General features: G+C 44.0%; 1 protein-coding gene across 6 annotated transcripts in view; it reads right to left on the reverse strand.

Annotated features, from left to right (window-relative positions):
- Positions 1 to 755: 755 nt before the first annotated feature.
- The window catches only part of GALNT15 (polypeptide N-acetylgalactosaminyltransferase 15), a 48501-nt gene continuing 30929 nt past the window's right edge, over positions 756 to 18327 (reverse strand). For all 6 annotated transcript variants that reach the window (XM_041733692.1, XM_041733695.1, XM_041733696.1 and 3 more), the window contains 7 exons: positions 17707 to 17874; positions 15533 to 15650; positions 13366 to 13560; positions 10249 to 10380; positions 9780 to 9884; positions 5326 to 5469; positions 756 to 2792 (listed from right to left, as the gene is read on the reverse strand). In XM_041733692.1, coding sequence (XP_041589626.1) covers positions 2646 to 2792; positions 5326 to 5469; positions 9780 to 9884; positions 10249 to 10380; positions 13366 to 13560; positions 15533 to 15650; positions 17707 to 17874 — 1009 coding nt within the window. In that variant the 3' untranslated portion in view covers positions 756 to 2645. The remainder of the gene's footprint in view (positions 2793 to 5325; positions 5470 to 9779; positions 9885 to 10248; positions 10381 to 13365; positions 13561 to 15532; positions 15651 to 17706; positions 17875 to 18327) is intronic.

Here is an 18327-nt window from a genome sequence, read left to right on the forward strand (position 1 = left end):
AAAAAATTTAAAAAAATAAAATGTGAAAAAAAACTTGAAAAAAAATAAACCTTAGCTATTCAGAGAGTGGTCCACAGACCAGCATCAGCATCCCCTGGGAGCTCATTAGGAATGCGGAATCTCGGGCCCCACCCCAGACCTACCAAATCAGAGTCTGTATCTTAACACAATCCCCATATGATTTGTGATCACAGTGAAATTTGAGGAGCATTGGATTAAACGATAGTATTATGGGATGTCTCACAGGCTCTGAGGACAGGGGTCTAGCAAGACCTCAAGAACAAACTAGAACCAGCAACCTGAATACTAACAAGGTATCCCATCTATCTACTCCTGAACAATAAAGTCCAGTCAGGAGCTTGTACTCCTGAAAACAACAAGGTTCAATCACAAAAGTGGAGATCACACTCTTGGAAATAAAATCTTTCAATTGCCAGGTTTCTCTACTTTTAAAATGATCATTATGGGCAAAATTAAAGCAGAGTCCATAGAGAACAGAAATTTGAACACTTGATTACACTATGAGGAGAAGGTTGAATTTCTTTTAGAACTAAATGGAGACATCTGTTTTGTTTAAATTAAGGATCTGTAAGTACCAGCTAGGGACAGAGTTGACAGCCATTTCTACAATAAAGTAATAAATCATGGGGATGGTTAAGGAAGCAAGGAACCCCACATTCTTGCTTTGTTAAACCAATTAAGCAATAAGCCATCTGGGTCCTTTTGTTAATTACTGTCAAACACAACTTACACAATTGAATTCAGCCTTTTATTTAATTATATTAATTTATTCCAGCAACTTCAAACACTCACAATGCCAATAATTAAGTTTACTTAAAAAAATAGAGGTCTTGTTTAATTTTTAGTTTGCAACTATTAATACCATTTACAGGGTTGTCATCTGAGAATTTTTAGCTCCATCTCAGCCTCAGGATGTTAGGAGAATTTGTTTTAAATATAGAATGTCTGAAGGAAGCAGACAGTGGCTAAAATCTCTTCTCTCAATGGGCTGATGAATCTATCGAGATCAGCACTATCCAATAGAACTATTTGCAGTGATAGAATGTTCTATATCTGTGCTCTCCAATACAGTAGCCACTAGGCACAAGCAGCTATTAAGCACTAGAAATGTGACCAGTACAACTGAGAAACTGAGTTTTAATTTTTATTAAAAATTAACATTTAATTTAACATTTAAATAGCCACATGTGGCTAATAGCTACTGTAGACAGCACAGGTCTGGAGTGTATTCTGAGGAAGGAAAAATGCAGTGGGCTATTGACTTAAGCTGATGGAAAAAGAATACATAATTATGATAAGCATTGCTTAGAAACCCTCACTTCCTACCTAGTTTTTCTTATTTGAAACACTCTAAATTACGAGACAGCCCAGAGGAGATAATATCTTTGAAAGGAGGTTTCTAAGCTGACCGTGTAGAGATCAAACTCCACTTAGAGGAGAAATAGGGGGATAAATGGTGTCTTCTTAACAGTATAATCAACTTCACTCAACAGCTCCCTATGGCCAAACTAGGTAGGCCAGGTCACAGCAAGGAGAGCCCTTCAGCTCTTGCTAGCACTGGCTCTGCTCTAGCTGAGGCATGTTCCTCCCCCAGTTATGAACATTCAACCTGCAGGCACATTTGGGGATCCCAGGCTCAGAAATGGCCACATCAGCCCTAATGGGTATTGATACCCAACTCTGGTTCCTTTCATATGAGTTTTGGCTCAAGTGCAGGCATGTCCCTTCTGAGGAGGCTTGTTTCTTTATGGAGGTTGCTATTTCTGATTCAGTCAATGCAAACCCTATGACAGGGCATCAGGAGAATTTCTCAATTGTATATACTTTGTTACTGGGAGTGCTCAGTCCAAGCTGACCCTTCCAATACCAATGATTAAAGAGAAATACATTGCATGAGATTCTGGTTGGGGTTAACCAAGCTAGAGAAGGGCTAGGGCAGGGAGAATGGAGGTAGAAAGTATGGAGGAAATTCTCATTTACATGAAAACATCCTATTCCAGGTCTGCTGACTTTCCAGCTAAGCTGAGCTGGAGAATTGGGTCAAAGCTCTTCCATCTTCTTTTCAACTCTACTCTTCCTCAGTGGCCTCCCTTTCTTCTTCTGAGCTATGGCTCAGCCAGTGAACATGGAATTTGTCCTAATGAGCTTAATCCAAAGTTTTTGGGATGTCAGGCCATTATATCCTCTTCACACTTGAATTTTCATGGTTGGCTACACAGAGGATCCAAGGTAAGGCCATTTGCAAAAGATTTATCTATTAGATTTATGTATCATTGGAGTTGTTGCCAGAGACTGCCCATGCCTCTTTCTTTTGTCAGAGATAAAAAGCAATTATCAAGTGCTCAATGGGAAAAAAAAACCCTAATCTTCCATACTATGTAATGACCATCTACCAGTGATGAAGACAATGAGCAATGAATTTTTTTTCCTTTTTCTAAAACAGCCAGCAGTCAATGCAATAAGGTGTAAGAAGCAAAGACTTTCTATATTCATTCATGGAGCTTTCTTTTCTACTGTCACCAGAAGCACAAACACAAAAGGGTCTGCTTCATGAAATAAACATGCTCTTTCAGTTCTCTGGGGGCTGAACTGTGATGACTAAACTTCTGTTTTCCCTTTGACAGTCACCGTTCATCCACAGTGTTGACATTGTCAAATCGCCACAGCTGGCTGGCTTTTCCATCACACTGGTGCAAATACAAATCTTTACTGTTTTCCTGCACCACAGCTTCCATGCATTTTCCAGAAAGAATGTGGACAATCATTCCATTCTGAAAAGAGAAAAGAAAAAAAAAGGAAAAGAAAAGAAAACCAGTCAATTCTCTACAATCAGTCAACAAAGAAGGATATTTCTAAGCTTTGTGTTCATTATTATAAGAATTATAGAGGTGGTCTGAACTGGCTGATAGGAACTGTAGTATGTTGGCTAATATAAAGTATAATTTAGGGATGCTTGGGTGGCTCAGCAGTTGAGCGTCTGCCTTCGGCTCAGGGCATGATCCTGGAGTTCTGTGATCAAGTCTCACATCTGGCTCCTTTGCATGGAGCCTGATTTTCCCTCTGCCTATGTCTCTGCCTCTCTCTTTCTGTGTCTCTCATGAATAAATAAAAAGAATAATAAGAAGATTTTAAGAATCTTTAAAAATATAAAGATTTTTATATTTAAATCTTTAAAAATATAAAGTATAATTTAGGTAGCCCTAAAAATAAATATTATTTGGAAGCTTGAGGTCATTAATTAAATTGTCTTTGTTGAGATTGTATAATTGTGCCAATTCTTAGAGAGTTGTGGTTAGTAGCATGCCAGTGTACAGAGCATGTTCAGTCTTTATACCATATTGGAGACATTCACTGTTATCCTTGTCTTGTATATTTTTGCTTTCGAAAATATTTTAATCTGGTCTCTGCCCACTCTGGATCCTGCAATTTAGTACTGCTGCCACCGGGTTGCAGTAGAAAGTGAAAGCTCAAGGATATATAAAGTGCCTAAGTCAGTCATGTTTGAAGGATGATAGCCGCTTCCTACTCAAAAGCGACCAGATTTAATATTGAGTCTGGCTATCCTTTTTTCCAACAAAAATTGATTTCTATTTTAAAAGATTTTATCTGTTTATTCATGACAGACACAGAGAGAGAGGCAGAGACATAGACAGAGGGAGAAGCAGGCTACCTGCAGGGACCCCAGCGTGGGACTTGATCCCCAGACCCCAGGATCACACCTTGAGCCAAAGGCAGATGCTCAACCACTGAGCCACCCAGGTGCCCCCCAAAATTTATTTCTTTGTGAAAAGTTAAACATTTAGACCAACAATGCTGATAATGTCCATTTGGTTTTTTTTGAGTTATAATTCACACACCATAATATTCACTCTTTTATAGAATACACCTTGATGGCTTTTAGTATACTCACAGATTCCATGCAACCCTCACTGTAAAAAGAAACCCACCATCCATTAATAATCATTTCCTGTCTCTCCCTCCTTCTAGCTCCTGGAAATCACTAATTTGGTTTCCATATTAATGGATTTGTCTATTCCAGACATTTCCTATAAGTGAAGTCATATAATATATGACCTTTTGTGATTGACTTCTTTCTCTTTGCGTAGTGAAATAGTACCTAATTTCTTTTTTCTTTTCATTGCAGTAAAAACAAATTACATAAAAGTAACCATCTTAACCATTTTTAAGGGTAGTTATGTAGTATTAAATATGTTCACATTGTTGTGAAACACATATTCAGAACTTTTTCATCTTTCAAAGTTGAAACTATACCTATTAAACAACTCTCCCCTCCCCCCAGGCCCCTGGTAACCACTATTCTATTTTCTGTTTCTATGAATTTGACTACTTTAGATACCTTCTACGGGTGGAATCATATCGTATTTGTCCTTTTCTGATACATTTATTTCACTTAGTGTGATGTCCTCCAGGTTCATCCATGTTGTAACTTGTGACAGAATTTTTCCTCTCCTTTTAGGGGAATAGTATTACATTATATACATATGAATATATAGGTATTTATAAATAAATAGTATTCCATTTATTTATTTATGTGGAATACTATACCACATCTTGTTTATCCATTCATCCATCACTGAATGCTTGGGTTGCTTCTACCTTTTGGCTATTGTAAATAGTGCTACTATGAACAATACTTCACTCCTTTTCATGGCTAAACAATAATACTTTTTTAAAGTCTTAGTTTTTAGTATATGTGCTGCCGAAGCGAGCACAAAGTCTTAGTTTTTAAAGCCTGAAATACACTGGGTGTATCTTACTAATCTTTTACTTATTATTTTAAAATGCTCTTTTTAAAGCATTTCTTATACATAGGACTTGAGTTGAATGGTCCTTTGTGACCATTCATAATGGACCTTAACTTGGTTTCCAAGATGTCTTTGAGCATGTGTGGGCCTGAGTCTTAGATCCACTTATCACCAAGTAGAGAAGGAAGGGCCTTTCTATTGCTCCTAAAACCACATCACTGAGGTATTTGGCTGCTTCTATAACATACTCCATGGTCTTGCTGGTGACCTGAGCTAATAAATTTCAAAAAGGGACTGTCTCCTCTCTCTTCCATGATCATAGTCAGAGATTTACAAAGACATGGCAAATTAGTCTTCAAGAGGCTGTTGGTCCAACTTTGCTACAAGGTTGGCTTTATTCCTCCTGAGGCTTTAACACCAAGTCCCTAAGTTCAACAGAGGGGCACCAGCCTGTATGATAACACTTGACTCTTGGAAGACTCCAGAACACAGTCCCAGCCAGAAGCATTGCTGAACACTTCCTGAGTAGATTACTCACCTCTTGGAAGTCCCAGTGCTGTTGATGGATAGCAGGGCCTTCCTTGGTGCAGTTCTGAAGAATCACCTGCTCTTGCCTGACATCAAAGCACAGGTGCTGTGGGCTGCCATAGAGGATCTGCTTCCTGCTGGTGTGCTTCAGGTGCTGTGACAGAGGGGATGATTGTTAGCATAGCGAGAAGGAGATTTTTTCCAAAGCTAGAGATGAAGGAAGGAGAACTCAGGTCTAGGGGCAATCTTTAGATCCTATTAGGGTCAGCAATACAATCTCTCATAGTCCAAGCTACACATACAATCCTAGACCAGACCCAGCCACTGAAATCGCCATGTGCCACATGCTGTTGTATTCATGATTATACATTTTGGCATGTTTCTCCATTATTCTTTTTATTGCATCATAGGTGAGGCCATAAGGAATACCTGTGTATCGTGTGAGTGCACTGCCTGAAGAGCAGATGGGGGACACTCTTGAGGCCCAAGGTTATCTCTTTCTGGAGAGATCTAACCTGGCCTGTAACTAATTCTCCTGCTGTCTGTTGCATCTGCCGACTCTCACTCATGGTCATTTTTAGCTCCCATGTTTTGTAGTGTTGGATTGTGCATATCTTTGCAGAGGGGCTTTAGCTGTAGGAAGCCTGTGTAGCCTGGCTGGAGAGTACCTTCTGATAAAACCATTTTCTGTTCCTGCCAGGTACAGCTTGAATGAATTTTTATATTAATTTTGTGGCTGGGAGACAGAGTTGGGTTCATGGGTGTGCGACCTGTGCATTCACGTGAGGCCTCATGCCTAGAAGGGCTTAGTGTTTTTGGTTTAATATACTTAGTTTAATGCTCTATTGTCACTACCTTGAAATTTTTAATAATTATTGAATGATGGGCCCCACATTTTCATTTCGTTCTGGGCCTCACGAATCAGGTAGCCATTCCTACTACCATACATATATTTGAACCCGAAACCCATATTAGGTGCAGGCTGGTGGTTAAAATTTTTTTTTAAAAGTAACTTTCTCTATACAAAGACCCTGTGGAGACAGACAAGCTTCCTTTTCATCTTCCTGTGGGAGTGGGTGGATTTTTCTAGTCAAACTTTTCACAGATGTGTTACTCTTTGAAACTCAAAGTTGGCTTTCTATGATATCTCATTTCCAGCTTCTCATCTGTCACAGGCTGAAGTTAGGCTCTCATTAACTACTCCTGCCTGTAACTAATGCCTCTGGATTCCCCTGGCTCCCTCACCTCAGGCAGGATAGTTTGGCCCATGCCCTATGGCTCTATTTTCAGCTGCCTCTTGATTTTTGGGCCCTGGAGATTTCCCTTTGTTACAAATTCAGTTAGTTTTGTGTTTCTTCTTAATTTTTATATGGCATATATAGGTGCTTTTATGAGAAGGGCTTTCGACTTAGCTAGTTCATGATTTTGCTAAGGATTTTAGAAATCCTTGCTAATCTTCTCCTTCCCAATAAGATTCAGAAAACCCACCAACACTAACATTCTGTTTGCATGCAGGAGACGGGATTATTGCCAGCTGCAGAGGAGGAAACCAAGACTTGGAGGGGTTAAGAAGGCTTCTGATATCATACAGTTAGAAAATGGTGAGTTGTTTCTACCACCTTACACGGCTTCCTCACTTAGCACTTTATCTCTCTGTCCCCCTCCCCTGTGCCAGGTGTGAATGCCTTTTGGTGTGTTCTGGAACACTGGTTAAGGGCCAAGCGAAAAGAGGCCACGTGCATCCTGAGCACCTGCTTCCCCACAGGCCCTCCAGATGCAGGCTTTCCCCCAGGGATCCCGGGGGAGCCTGGCCTCACGGGTCCTCCCTGCAGGGCTGGAATCCAGACCCTCCAAGACATGTTCTGGCATTTGCCCCCAGGCTCTTGGGGCCTCACCTCACTTGTTGGAGCAATATCTCCAGCAACTTGTACTTTGTTGTTTGTTTTCAATAGAGGCCTTAATGCAAAGATCCTTGTCATAGGCCAAAAGAGATTTGGGGACAGACTAGTCTTTCTAGGTTCATCCAAGTCATGAAAACCCTCAGCCAGCATCACTGAGGCTTCCACCATCTTGGGAGTTATTTCGTGATGGAAATTTTAAAGAGAAGCTATACCCTAAGATACAAAGAGACCTTCCTGATAACCAAGAGGCCTACAGGATGCTACACCTTCCCCTGACTCAGTAACCTTCTTCTTTCCTCAGACAATAGAGGGCATGAAGTTTACCAATCATTGGGGTACTGAAGGAAGAGACATGGTTCTACCCTTCGACTCTTTCTTTTAGCTTCTGGAAATTATAACCCAGGGGTTTTAGAGCCCCATGGACCAGAGAGAGCTTCAAGGGATCTATGAACCCTGGGAATTGTTAAAATTTTGTGCAGATGCACTTCTTTCTGGGGAAGAGTCCTTAGAATTCATCACCTTCTTAAAGGAACTGTGTGACCTGTGATGGTGTCTGCTAGTCTGACCTCTGAGCTTTCAAGCCCCACCCCTTCACCTTATCCCTTTGCTCCACCTCTGGGCAAGCTCATAAGAAAGCCCTGTGCTTTCTTCAATGGTGTTGGCAGAAAGTTCAAACCAGGTATGCCCAGCCAGAGTTTGGGTACCCTCACCTGGCCCGCCCCCCGACCACATAAGAGCCAAAGCCAGTTGTCTCTTGCTGTCTCAACCCAGTTGCTGGCCTACCTGGGAGCCTGCCCAGCTCTCCCCCAGAAAGTCTCATAGCATGAATAATGATGCTTTCCATTGTTTCATTGCATGCGTGAAGTCATGAGTCTCCATATCTGAACCAAATTTGGGGTGAAGGGTTGATCACGTGTCCCACAGGGCAACCACAAGATATAACCTAAAAAAGGTTAAGAACCATGGGCAGGGAACAAACAAGCCACTAGACTGACCCATCCTTACTAGGCCTACATTTTCATCAGGTGTCACCTGGATTTCTCAGCGCTGATTTCAGATTGTCTGTCCCATGGTGAGCTACTGCTATCTGAGAATGGGAACTCTGGCTCAGGGAGCAGCCTCTCCCTGTGGTCAGGGTGCCTGCCGAGCATATTCAGCATCTCTCTTCAACTGCCCTTTGGGCAGCCCCATCCTTGTTGGGTCCAGATAGGTCCAGCCGCATTGCAGAGTGGGGCCTCAGGGAAAACTGTGTGATTTGTCTTTATTGCTGCCTCTTGGTCCCTCCCTGAGCAAGTCATCAGAGCACTGTAACCTGGGGAGTGGCCCCACCAGCCCTGGCATCCCAGAAGAGCTTATGTGCTATTCCCCTCTGCTCTGAAGGGGTGTTTGTTCTCTCTGCTTTGCTTCTGACCGTGGAGTGAAAGGCTTCCTCCCTGTGGGAGGAATTTCACAGACCAAATTGCTCTGTGCATGGGAAATGTTCTGAATGAGGCCAATGCTCTGCAGCTTGGAGCCAATGACTCCATCTGTGTGGGAGCCCTCCTCTGGCAAGCGGAGCAGATGGTCGTCTGAGGCCACAAGGCCTGTCTGCTCCCAATCCAGCCCTCCTCTTCTGCTTCACATAGACCACAAAAACGTGTGTGTGCAGAGACACCCACACAGACAAACAGAAGCACACACGCCAGGCTCCTGTGGTGCCCTATTGATTCCCCTTTGTGAACTCTGGCTCCCTTAGAGCCACATTAAATTCCTGAAAGCCACACCACATTTGCTTGCGAGGCCTCAGAGTCAGAGAACTGAGACAAGACTGCAGCCATGAGTTGTAGGTTTGAGACTCCACTGCAAGTGGGGAACACTTTCTGGGCTCGCCTTGCCTCCTCAGTGCTTCTGTGTCTACGGTGCCCACTTGCGTGACCCTCCTTCCCGTCTCTGGTTCTAGCTGGCCGACGATCTCTGGCTGGTCCAGATGTTTCAAGTGGTGGCCTGGTGGAAATGTGAGTGCCCACATGGTGGTCTTCTCTGATTTTGGATGATAGATTTTTAATTTAAGTAGGGAGATTTTCCATAAACTCTGGATTTCAAACATCTTTCAAAACTTGGGGGTGATCTCATAATATTGGGCCCACTTTCATACAAAAGAGAAAGCATTGCTGAGGCTGGGGGATGGTGCTGCTGCCCTTTCAGATGGGCACATGTTCTGCAGACACTCCTCAGTCTCCACCCAGCTCACTATGCTCTCTTTCTTTCCCTGCCTCACCCTAGGCATATATGACCTTGCAATCCCTGGGCTAGTCACTCTCTGAGCCTCAGTTTCCTCACCCGTTAGATGAATGGCCAGATACTCTCCATTTCCCCCAGGCTTGGATAATTGTATTCTCTGATGATGGTCCATGTCTGTGCTTGTGCCTGAGGGTGGGGTAGGCAGAGCTGGGACGGGTCACTGGAGTAGGGGACACAGGACTACTGAAAGGAGATGCCCTTAAAGGGAAGCGAGGAGCATCCCAGGAAAGACCACCCTCAGGTCTTCCCCAGCTGTTGAATGCTGAGAACTCTGACTACCTACCTGTTGCTGCCGGCTGTCACTGCAAGGAGCTAGCATCATGGCACAGCCCGGGAAGTCCCCTTCCGCCTGGCAGTCTGCACAGAGGCCAAGTCCGGTATTGTGGAGCTGGAAGTGGACACCCATGCAGATATGAACCCCCCCTGTCAACTGTAAAGACACCTGCTGTCCAGTGCCATTCCTGCAGTATAGCTCAAGGTACCAGGTTCAGACCACAGAAATAAGCAAGGTCAAGCTGAAAGCTCTAACTCCCAGGGACAGGAAGCAGGCCACACTTGTCATGATGAAGGGCCCTGAAACAGGCTTTGCAGCAATCCAGTCACCTCCCTCCAGGTAGGCATGAAAGCCTCTGAGGCCCCAATGAGCTGGGGACAGTGTGGCTAGGATCATGGTCAAACATCTGAACATCCAGTTCCTGTCTTGGGAAGCTGCCCCCACCCTTCCTCCTCATCTTCCCTGGGTCATGCCTTGCCTTTCCAGAGAACCTCAGCCTGCACTCAGACGGGTACAGCTCAGGGTAGATGTTGGCCAGAAACCAGTGGAACATCCGACACCCCAGCCTTCTTTGCAGCTGCAGACGTTCTGTGCAATCTGGCTTCTCGGCCTGGGGCGGGAGAAAGACACAGGTAGGGAGACAGGTGAAGGCTGCTGCTCACCACCATTCACATTTGGGGAGGGACAGAGGTGGCTGGGAAGAAGCTGCAGGAATGGGACTCAGACAGGGGACCAAAGCCATAGTTCCCCAGGGCTGCAGACAGGAGGGAAGGTCATGTGTTGGGGGAAGAGGTCTGAAGAGGACAGAATAGGATGGATCCTCCGTATAGAGAGCTGTGGAACCAGTAATGTGGTTGTGAGGTCACTCCTTCCCCAAAATCCTTCATTTTTTCAGTTGACAGAGACCATTATATCTGTGCTTTAAGGACTTCCCTGTGAAAGCCAGTGAAGCAGTGGGGCTTTGCATCTAGGCAGGTGAGGTGCAGCACTCTAATGAGCCTTATGGAGGCAGGAATTGACCCAAAGGCCACTGAGATTAAATAAGCTGGGAAATTGTGGGTGGGGTGGGGACAAGGCAAGTTTACTCCTCTTCTCCTCTAAGTGCCCAACCTCCTCCATTAATGAATCATTCCTTTGGGCTATGCTATCCCCTTTCTTTGAAATTTTCCTTTATAATACAGTTGTCCTGGGATGGATATCAGGTAAGTCCTTAACACTTTAGTATAAATTTATGTATTTGGCTGTATTGATAAGATGTAAGGAAACCTACATATACATTTGCTACTAAATCCTGGATATCTTTAGGGAAGACAGAGGTGCTAAGGAGGAGATGGAAAGATCAGAAACAAAAACAAAGAGAGAGGGGTGCCTAGATGGCTCCGTTGTTTAAGCGTCCGACTCTTGATCTCAGCTCAGGTTGTGACTTCAAGCTGAGTTGGGCTCCATGCTGGGTATGGAGCCTACTTAATAAAAGAGAAAGTGGGGTAAGGAGAGGAAAAGAGAGAGGGCTAGAATAAGAAGTCCATGTCCTCTAGGATGGCAACTAGACACTGGGTGTTATAACAGGCTGTATCAAGTGAGTTTGGTTTGATTCAGCTTTCTCCCTCTTCTACTCCTCAGATGGCAATGTTGGAGGGGTAAGGTCTTAATTTGCCATACTGAAATGCTCTCGGCATGCTTCTCAAACTGCTATCCCAAGCACCTGGCTCAGAAATGCCCAAGGAACTTGTTAAAATGCAGATTCCTAGGCCCTACACTAGAGACTATGATTCCATAGGCTGGGGCAGCACCCTGGAATCTGCATTTTAACCCTCTCTCCTGGTGAATATTATCCACAGGAACCTTGGGAACAACTTCTCTAAGTCAGGAATGTCTTATTTATTTAGCATATTTACCTAACATTAAACCAAAGAGATCTACTACTTTCCTTTAAGGAAATTAGTATAAATTTTTTGTAGTTTCTTGGCATTCAGAGTGTTCACTTGAGACTTTGCCAGCCATTCTGTAGAGTTGGACTTTGGTCCCAGAGCAGGAACATTCCTTCATGCATATTCCATCACCTTCAGCTTTCTTGGTAATGAAACAAACTGGTACATCTAGCCAGCCCTTGTCTGACCTCAAATGAGGAAGGATGCTGACAATGAACTTGCCCTTCTGTACAACCTTGCCTGAGAGGAAAACAAAACAAAACAAAAAACAAGAGGATGACAACTCTTCCAACAGTGAAACCCCAGCCTTGTCTTTTGAGTGCCCAGAATTTCTGTATCTCAAAATCCATACGAGGATTTTGGGGTTGGGGTAAGAAAGGGGATGGAAGGATAGAAATTGTAGAGCAAAATGAGGCAGTGATATTAGTAAAATCTTTTTTTTATAAATTTATTTTTTATTGGTGTTCAATTTGCCAACATATAGAATAACACCCAGTGCTCATCCTGTCAATATTATTAAAATCTTGATACTGATGTAAGCAATAGGACAGTTCCAAAACATGAATTAATAGGAATGTTTAAAGGGGTGGAAAAAAGTCTTCTTATTTACCAGTAGGAGGTGCCATTGTCTTTGTGAAAGTCAGATGAACAGATGGGGAGATTTCTGAATCAGAATAGAGCTATGCTGAGTGAAGTAAGTCAATCGGAGAAGGACAAACATTATATGTTCTCATTCATTTGGGGAATATAAATAATAGTGAAAGGGAGTATAAGGGAAGGGAGAAGAAATGTGTGGGAAATATCAGAAAGGGAGACAGAACATAGACTCCTAACTCTGGGAAACGAACTAGGGGTGGTGGAAGGGGAGGAGGGCGGGGGGTGGGGGTGAATGGGTGATGGGCACTGAGGGGGGCACTTGACGGGATGAGCACTGGGTGTTATTCTGTATGTTGGTAAATTGAACACCAATAAAAAATAAATTTATTAAAAAAAAAAAAAAAGAATAGAGCTCGGCCCTGCAGTGTAGGCTGGTGAGGGGCTTTTGGGAGTTGTCCCAAGACCTTTGCGGGTGGTGGAAATCTTACCTCAGGCGTCCCCACACCCTGCATAGCAAACATTAATGGGAACCCACATCTCAAGATGAATAGTATGTATGTGTCAGCCACAAGAATTGAGGTGAGTGGCAGTTGAAAATGCACTGTTTGTGGACGTTTAATCAAATGTTTAAGATTTTAATTTTTCCATGGCTTGTATTAGATCTTTATGTTTATACTTACATTTGTTTCATGTCTTGGATAATTTCATAGCCTTGAGCATTTTGCCCAGGTTGAAAAGGCCCTCTGAGACCTGTTACTGCTAATATTCCCTGCCCAATCTGTCCTCTGCCCCAGTGTGTCCTACACCCCATGGATGTCATCCAGCAGACATCAGGGGGCTGCCGACCAAGACCAGCTGGGATGCCCTGATGCTTGGGAGAGACGCTGGGGAGAGACAGGCAGCCCTGCCAAGTAGAGGAGCCACTTGAGAGGAACAACTTAAGGGAAACACAAGGTGGAAGCTTTTATTCCCCCCCACCCCAGGCTAGAGGGGGAGGCACTCCCTGGCCCACTCTCCTGCTGGTGGCCCTTGTGGCACGTCCAGAAGCCCCCACTAGGATCTCTCCTTACCTTGCTCAAGGAGAAGGCCTCTGGGCTGTGCCTGTAGAAGGTTTCTTTGAATGAGCCCAGCCAGGTCTCAGCGATGCGAACCTTGTTCCGCACAGTAGCCTCCTGATCAAAGGGGGAATGGGTTTCCTGATTTCGGTAGATGTGCCCCACTCGAGAGCAGGGCAGGATTTCAACAGAGCCACCACAGAGCCAGACCTGCCAGAAAAGGAGAAAATAAACATCTAAACACCATTCCGAGGACATGGGAAGTGAGGGACCCTGACAGGGGCTGGCAAAATGCACACGATATCAGGAGCAAAAAATGGTAAAGAGAATTAGAATCCTCAGGGTGCCATAGTTTCCAGATCTGGGAGTTCTGGGCAGGGGAGTGACAGGGTGGAAAGAATGAGTATATTTGTTCCAGGACAGAACCAGTGGAGTAAGGGGGCCACATCCATGCAATGTGACCTGCCCCTGAAGCACACCTGCAGCACTTTTAGAGATGTGGCCATGTGGATTAGCACCCCTGTTCCTCAAAGCTGCTTTCTCGGGGAGCAAGGGGTCCCTAGTTCTCAGAGAATTTCTAAAAACTCATGAAATCTCCTGCTGCAAAGGCACCAGAGCCATTTATGTGAAGATCAAAACAAGTTTTCCTTAAACATAGTCGGTCTCTCCTTCTTTAGGAGGGCTCTCCCTGTTCACTAATGCTCCTGCCTCCTCCCAAATACCTGGAATTCATTTGATAGGAAGCCTTTCATTTCATACTTGAGGGTAAAGAAGAAAGATGAAAACATTCCTAGCATAGGCAGCATATAAACTGAAACACACCACACATGGAGTTCCCAAACTGTGTGCCAAGGTACCCCCAGGGTGCCCCAGCAATCTCAAAGGTCTTGCAGACAGGCTCTTTTAAATGTTTGGGAGAAACATAGTGACATCTGTTGGATGTTCTGCAAACTACAAGCTTGAGCTAATTCGTGGTTTCAACGTTAGATGGCTGCACTTGATAACATTCATCCTTATTGGGTTAGGTTTTCAGTGGTTGCTGTGATGAAAAAGCAAGTATCGTGTTAAAATCGACATGGAGGGACATCTGGTGGCTCAGTGGTTGGGCATCTGCCTTCCGCTCAGGGCATAATCCCAGTGTCCTGGGATTACGTCCCGATCAGGCTCCCCGCTCCGCTCCATGGGAGCCTGCTTCTCCCTCTGCCCATGTCTCTGCCTCTCTCTGTGTGTCTCTCATGAATAAATAAATAAAATATTTAAAAATCAGCATGGAATGGGAAATGAGGGTGGCGGTGTCTGATCTGATTCCAAGGTTTGAGAAGTTGTGTGGGGCTCAACAGGTGCTAAATTTTTAGGACAAATACTTATTTTACTTATTTTTTAGAGCTCTAGTAGTTCCCTCTTATCCATGGGGGATATGTTCAAGAACCCCAGTTGATGCCTGAAATCACAGATAGTTCAAGAATCTATATATACTATATTTTTTCTTATACATACACCCATATATGCCCATGATTTAACTTACAAACTAGGCACATTAGGAGATTAACAACCACTAATAAAATAGAATGGTATAATGATAAACTGTAACAAAAAGTTATGTGAATATGGTGTTTCTCTCTCAAAATATCTTCTTAGAGCATACCCAGTCTTCTTGTGATGCTGTGAGAGGATAAAGTGTCCACATGATGAGATGGAGTGAGAGAAATGATGCAGGCACTGTGATCTATCATTAGGCTACTACTAACCTGACCATACCTCAGAAGGTGGCTCATCTGTTCTGGGCCATGGTTGACCAGGAGCACCAGAAACCGCAGATAAGGGGGGAACCACCAAATTCAATGTGCAGAACTGCTTGGCATTTGTTTTGACCTATGGGTGCTGTGAAAAATGGCTGAGATGCTGAGGGTGCCATGCCCAGAGAATGTACAGGAAACTTTGTGCTTCGGTATACATGGCTGATACCATGCCCTTTCCTATGGGCAGGTTTGATAGCTGGGTTCACTAGGGAATATAGGGCATGAGAGAGATGGGAAAGGGAGTTTTGACACACCACATTTCATGACTTTATACTTTGCCTGCAGCCTCAGACCCAACTAGGGGCATTTACTGGCTGCCAAGCTGGGACCTTACACAGGACTCCATAGAACCCACCCGGCTCCTCCTTTGATCCAGGACATACCTTGAGAGATAGTTCGAGGTTTTCACCACCCTGCAGTGACATGAGAGGGTCATAGGCTCCAGTGTTTTGGAAGTAATGTCTGTCCATGGCCACAACCCCAATGGGCACCACAGGGCTCCTGGGCAGAGAGAAGACAGGAACGATCAGGTTAATATATAAATTATGTAAGTCCAATTATTAGAAAATCAAGACAATTTTTATTTTGCACTTCTAAGCTTATGGCTTATCAAACTTCTGTTAGAGTCACACTCCCTTGAATGGACCCTTGGAAGTCCTGGTTGTGCCTAATGTCTTCATTCTGTGTCCCTGTACTAGACACTCAGAGGCCACCAGAATAATTGGTTGGCATTGGGCAGTATATGACGGAGATGGACTGTGGCTAATGGAGATCCACTGCCCAGAGGTGAGCACCACTACCCTTGTCCCAGAGGCTCTTCTTACAATGTGACATTGACATTGCTTCCCCTGAGAGGTGGGGTCTATATTTCCTTCCCATGAAGAAAATACCTGTGATTATGTTGGAAGTGACCCTGGGTGACTTCTAAGGCTTGGTTAGAGAAGAGGATAATGTACTCTGAAACACTATACTAAGTGAAAGAAGCCAGACACAAAAGGTCACATATCATATGATTCCATTTATATGAAACATCCAGAATGGATCCATCCATAGAGACAGACAGTGGCTGCCAGGTGCTGGGAGGGGCGGGGAGGAGATGGTGGGAAATACCACTTAATAGGTATGAGATTTTACTGTATTGTGATGGAAATATTTTAGCACTAGATCCAGGTGGTGGTTGCACAACACATGCACAACATTGCTACTTGTTTGTTCATTTTTAAATGGTTTATTTGTGACATGTGAAATTCACCATTCATTTTTTAAAATTATTTTTATTTTTTAAGATTTTATTTATTTATTCATGAGAGACACAGAGAGATTCACAGAGACACAGGCAGAGGGAGAAGCAGCTCCCTGTAGGACCTGATCCCTGGATCCGGGATCCCACCATAAGCCAAAGGCAGAGGCTCAACTGCTGAGCCACTCAGATGCCCCTCACTCATTTTTTTTTAAAGGAGGGGGGGATACAGCTTGTTTCACCTGGCTGGCCATCTTGGGATACATAGTCTCAGAACCCAGTGCCATGGGTAGCAAGCCCCACGTGCAGAGATCTCATGGAGGGAGTGGGTGAAGTTCCCATGGGGGTCCCAGCTGATGGTTAGCGCAACCTACAGATATTCAAGGAGCCTCAGGGCTGCCTCCTGCCCCACCATCTTGAGCCATTTCCTGCCATCCCAGATACCATGGAGCAGAGACAACCAACCCTGATGCTTCCTTTCATAATTCCCAGCCAGCAGAATCTGTGAGCTTAATAAAACTGTTGTTGTTCTACGCCATTAAGTTTGGGTGGTTTGTTATACAAAAGAAGATATCTTGAACATCTTCTTAAACAGAATAATTGCTCAAAACCCAAACATGCTCCAACACTAAAGCAAGCAAGCAACCCACAAAATTTGATGTATTTTGAGAGTTAGGATGTCTTAGCATTCACCTGACTGAATCCTTCCTTTTTAGCAATAAAATACCTGAGGTCAGGGAAATTCTTGGGGGAGGTAGAGTTAGGTCAACATCTCAGTTCAAGGGATGCCTGGGTGGCTCAGTGGTTGAACATCTGCCTTTGGCTCAGAGTGTGGTCCTGGGGTCCTGGGATCTAGTCCCGCACTGGGTTCCCTGCAGGGAGCCTGCTTCTCCCTCTGCCTGTGTCTCTGCCTCCTCTCTCTCTCTCTCTCTCTCTCTCTCTCTCTGTCTCTCATGGATAAATAAATAAAACCTTAAAAAAATAATAAAAAGATCCCAGCTCAGGCTCTCTCACTGCCCCACTAAGGGGCGTCCACTGAAGCTACCTGAAAGAGTTTAAGCTGGACTCCATTCAAATAAGAATATAACAATAATAACACTAAGGGTTGAGTGCCTGGCATTCTCTCCATGCTTTTCATGTAGTGACTCTTTCAATCTTCACAACAGCCCTGTTATCCTCAATTCACTGATGAGGAAACTGAGGAACAGATTAACTTGCTAGGAAACTGATGAGACCAGGATTAGATCCTAAGCAGTTTGGCTGCCGAGTCCCTCCTGAGGAAGCAAAGGAGAAGCAGGCTGTGTGATAGAGCCTCACCTGATGGGGCTGATGGGGGACTGGAGGACCTTCCTTTCTCGCTCTGGCAAAGGCTCCCAGTGGAAATCCAGCTTCCAGTCCAACACCCCGCGCTGCAGGTCCTTGGAGGGGTAATATTGGAAAGTCTTCCAGTCGATCACATCTATGACTGGAGACACCACCCGGCTCCTGGAAAGAATTGTGGAATCAAATAAGAGATACAAACCATTCACTTGCTTGGGGATAGAAACATAATCTACACCCGTGTTGCCTAATACGGCAGCCAGTAGCCACATGTGGCTAGAGGGCACCTAAAATGTGGTCTGTCTGAATTGAAATGTGGTGTAAGTATAAAAAACACACTGGATTTAGAACACTTAATACAAAAAAATGAGTAGAGATCTCAGTAATTTTACACTGATTACATGCTGAAATGATAACGTTTTGGATTTAGTGGGTTTACTAAAATATGTTATTAAAATTAATTGCATCTGTTTCTTTTTCTTTTATAATGTGACTATTAGAAAAGTTTAAATTATATACATGGCTTGTTGTATTTCTATTAGACAGCACTGTTCTAGAAAACATGTTTTTCCCTAAGCAGCTAGGGGCCCATTTCATTAAAGAGCATGCCTGCCTCTT

Source organism: Vulpes lagopus, chromosome 19, assembly GCF_018345385.1.
Source record: "Vulpes lagopus strain Blue_001 chromosome 19, ASM1834538v1, whole genome shotgun sequence".
In the NCBI taxonomy this organism is placed as follows: Eukaryota; Metazoa; Chordata; class Mammalia; order Carnivora; family Canidae; genus Vulpes; species Vulpes lagopus.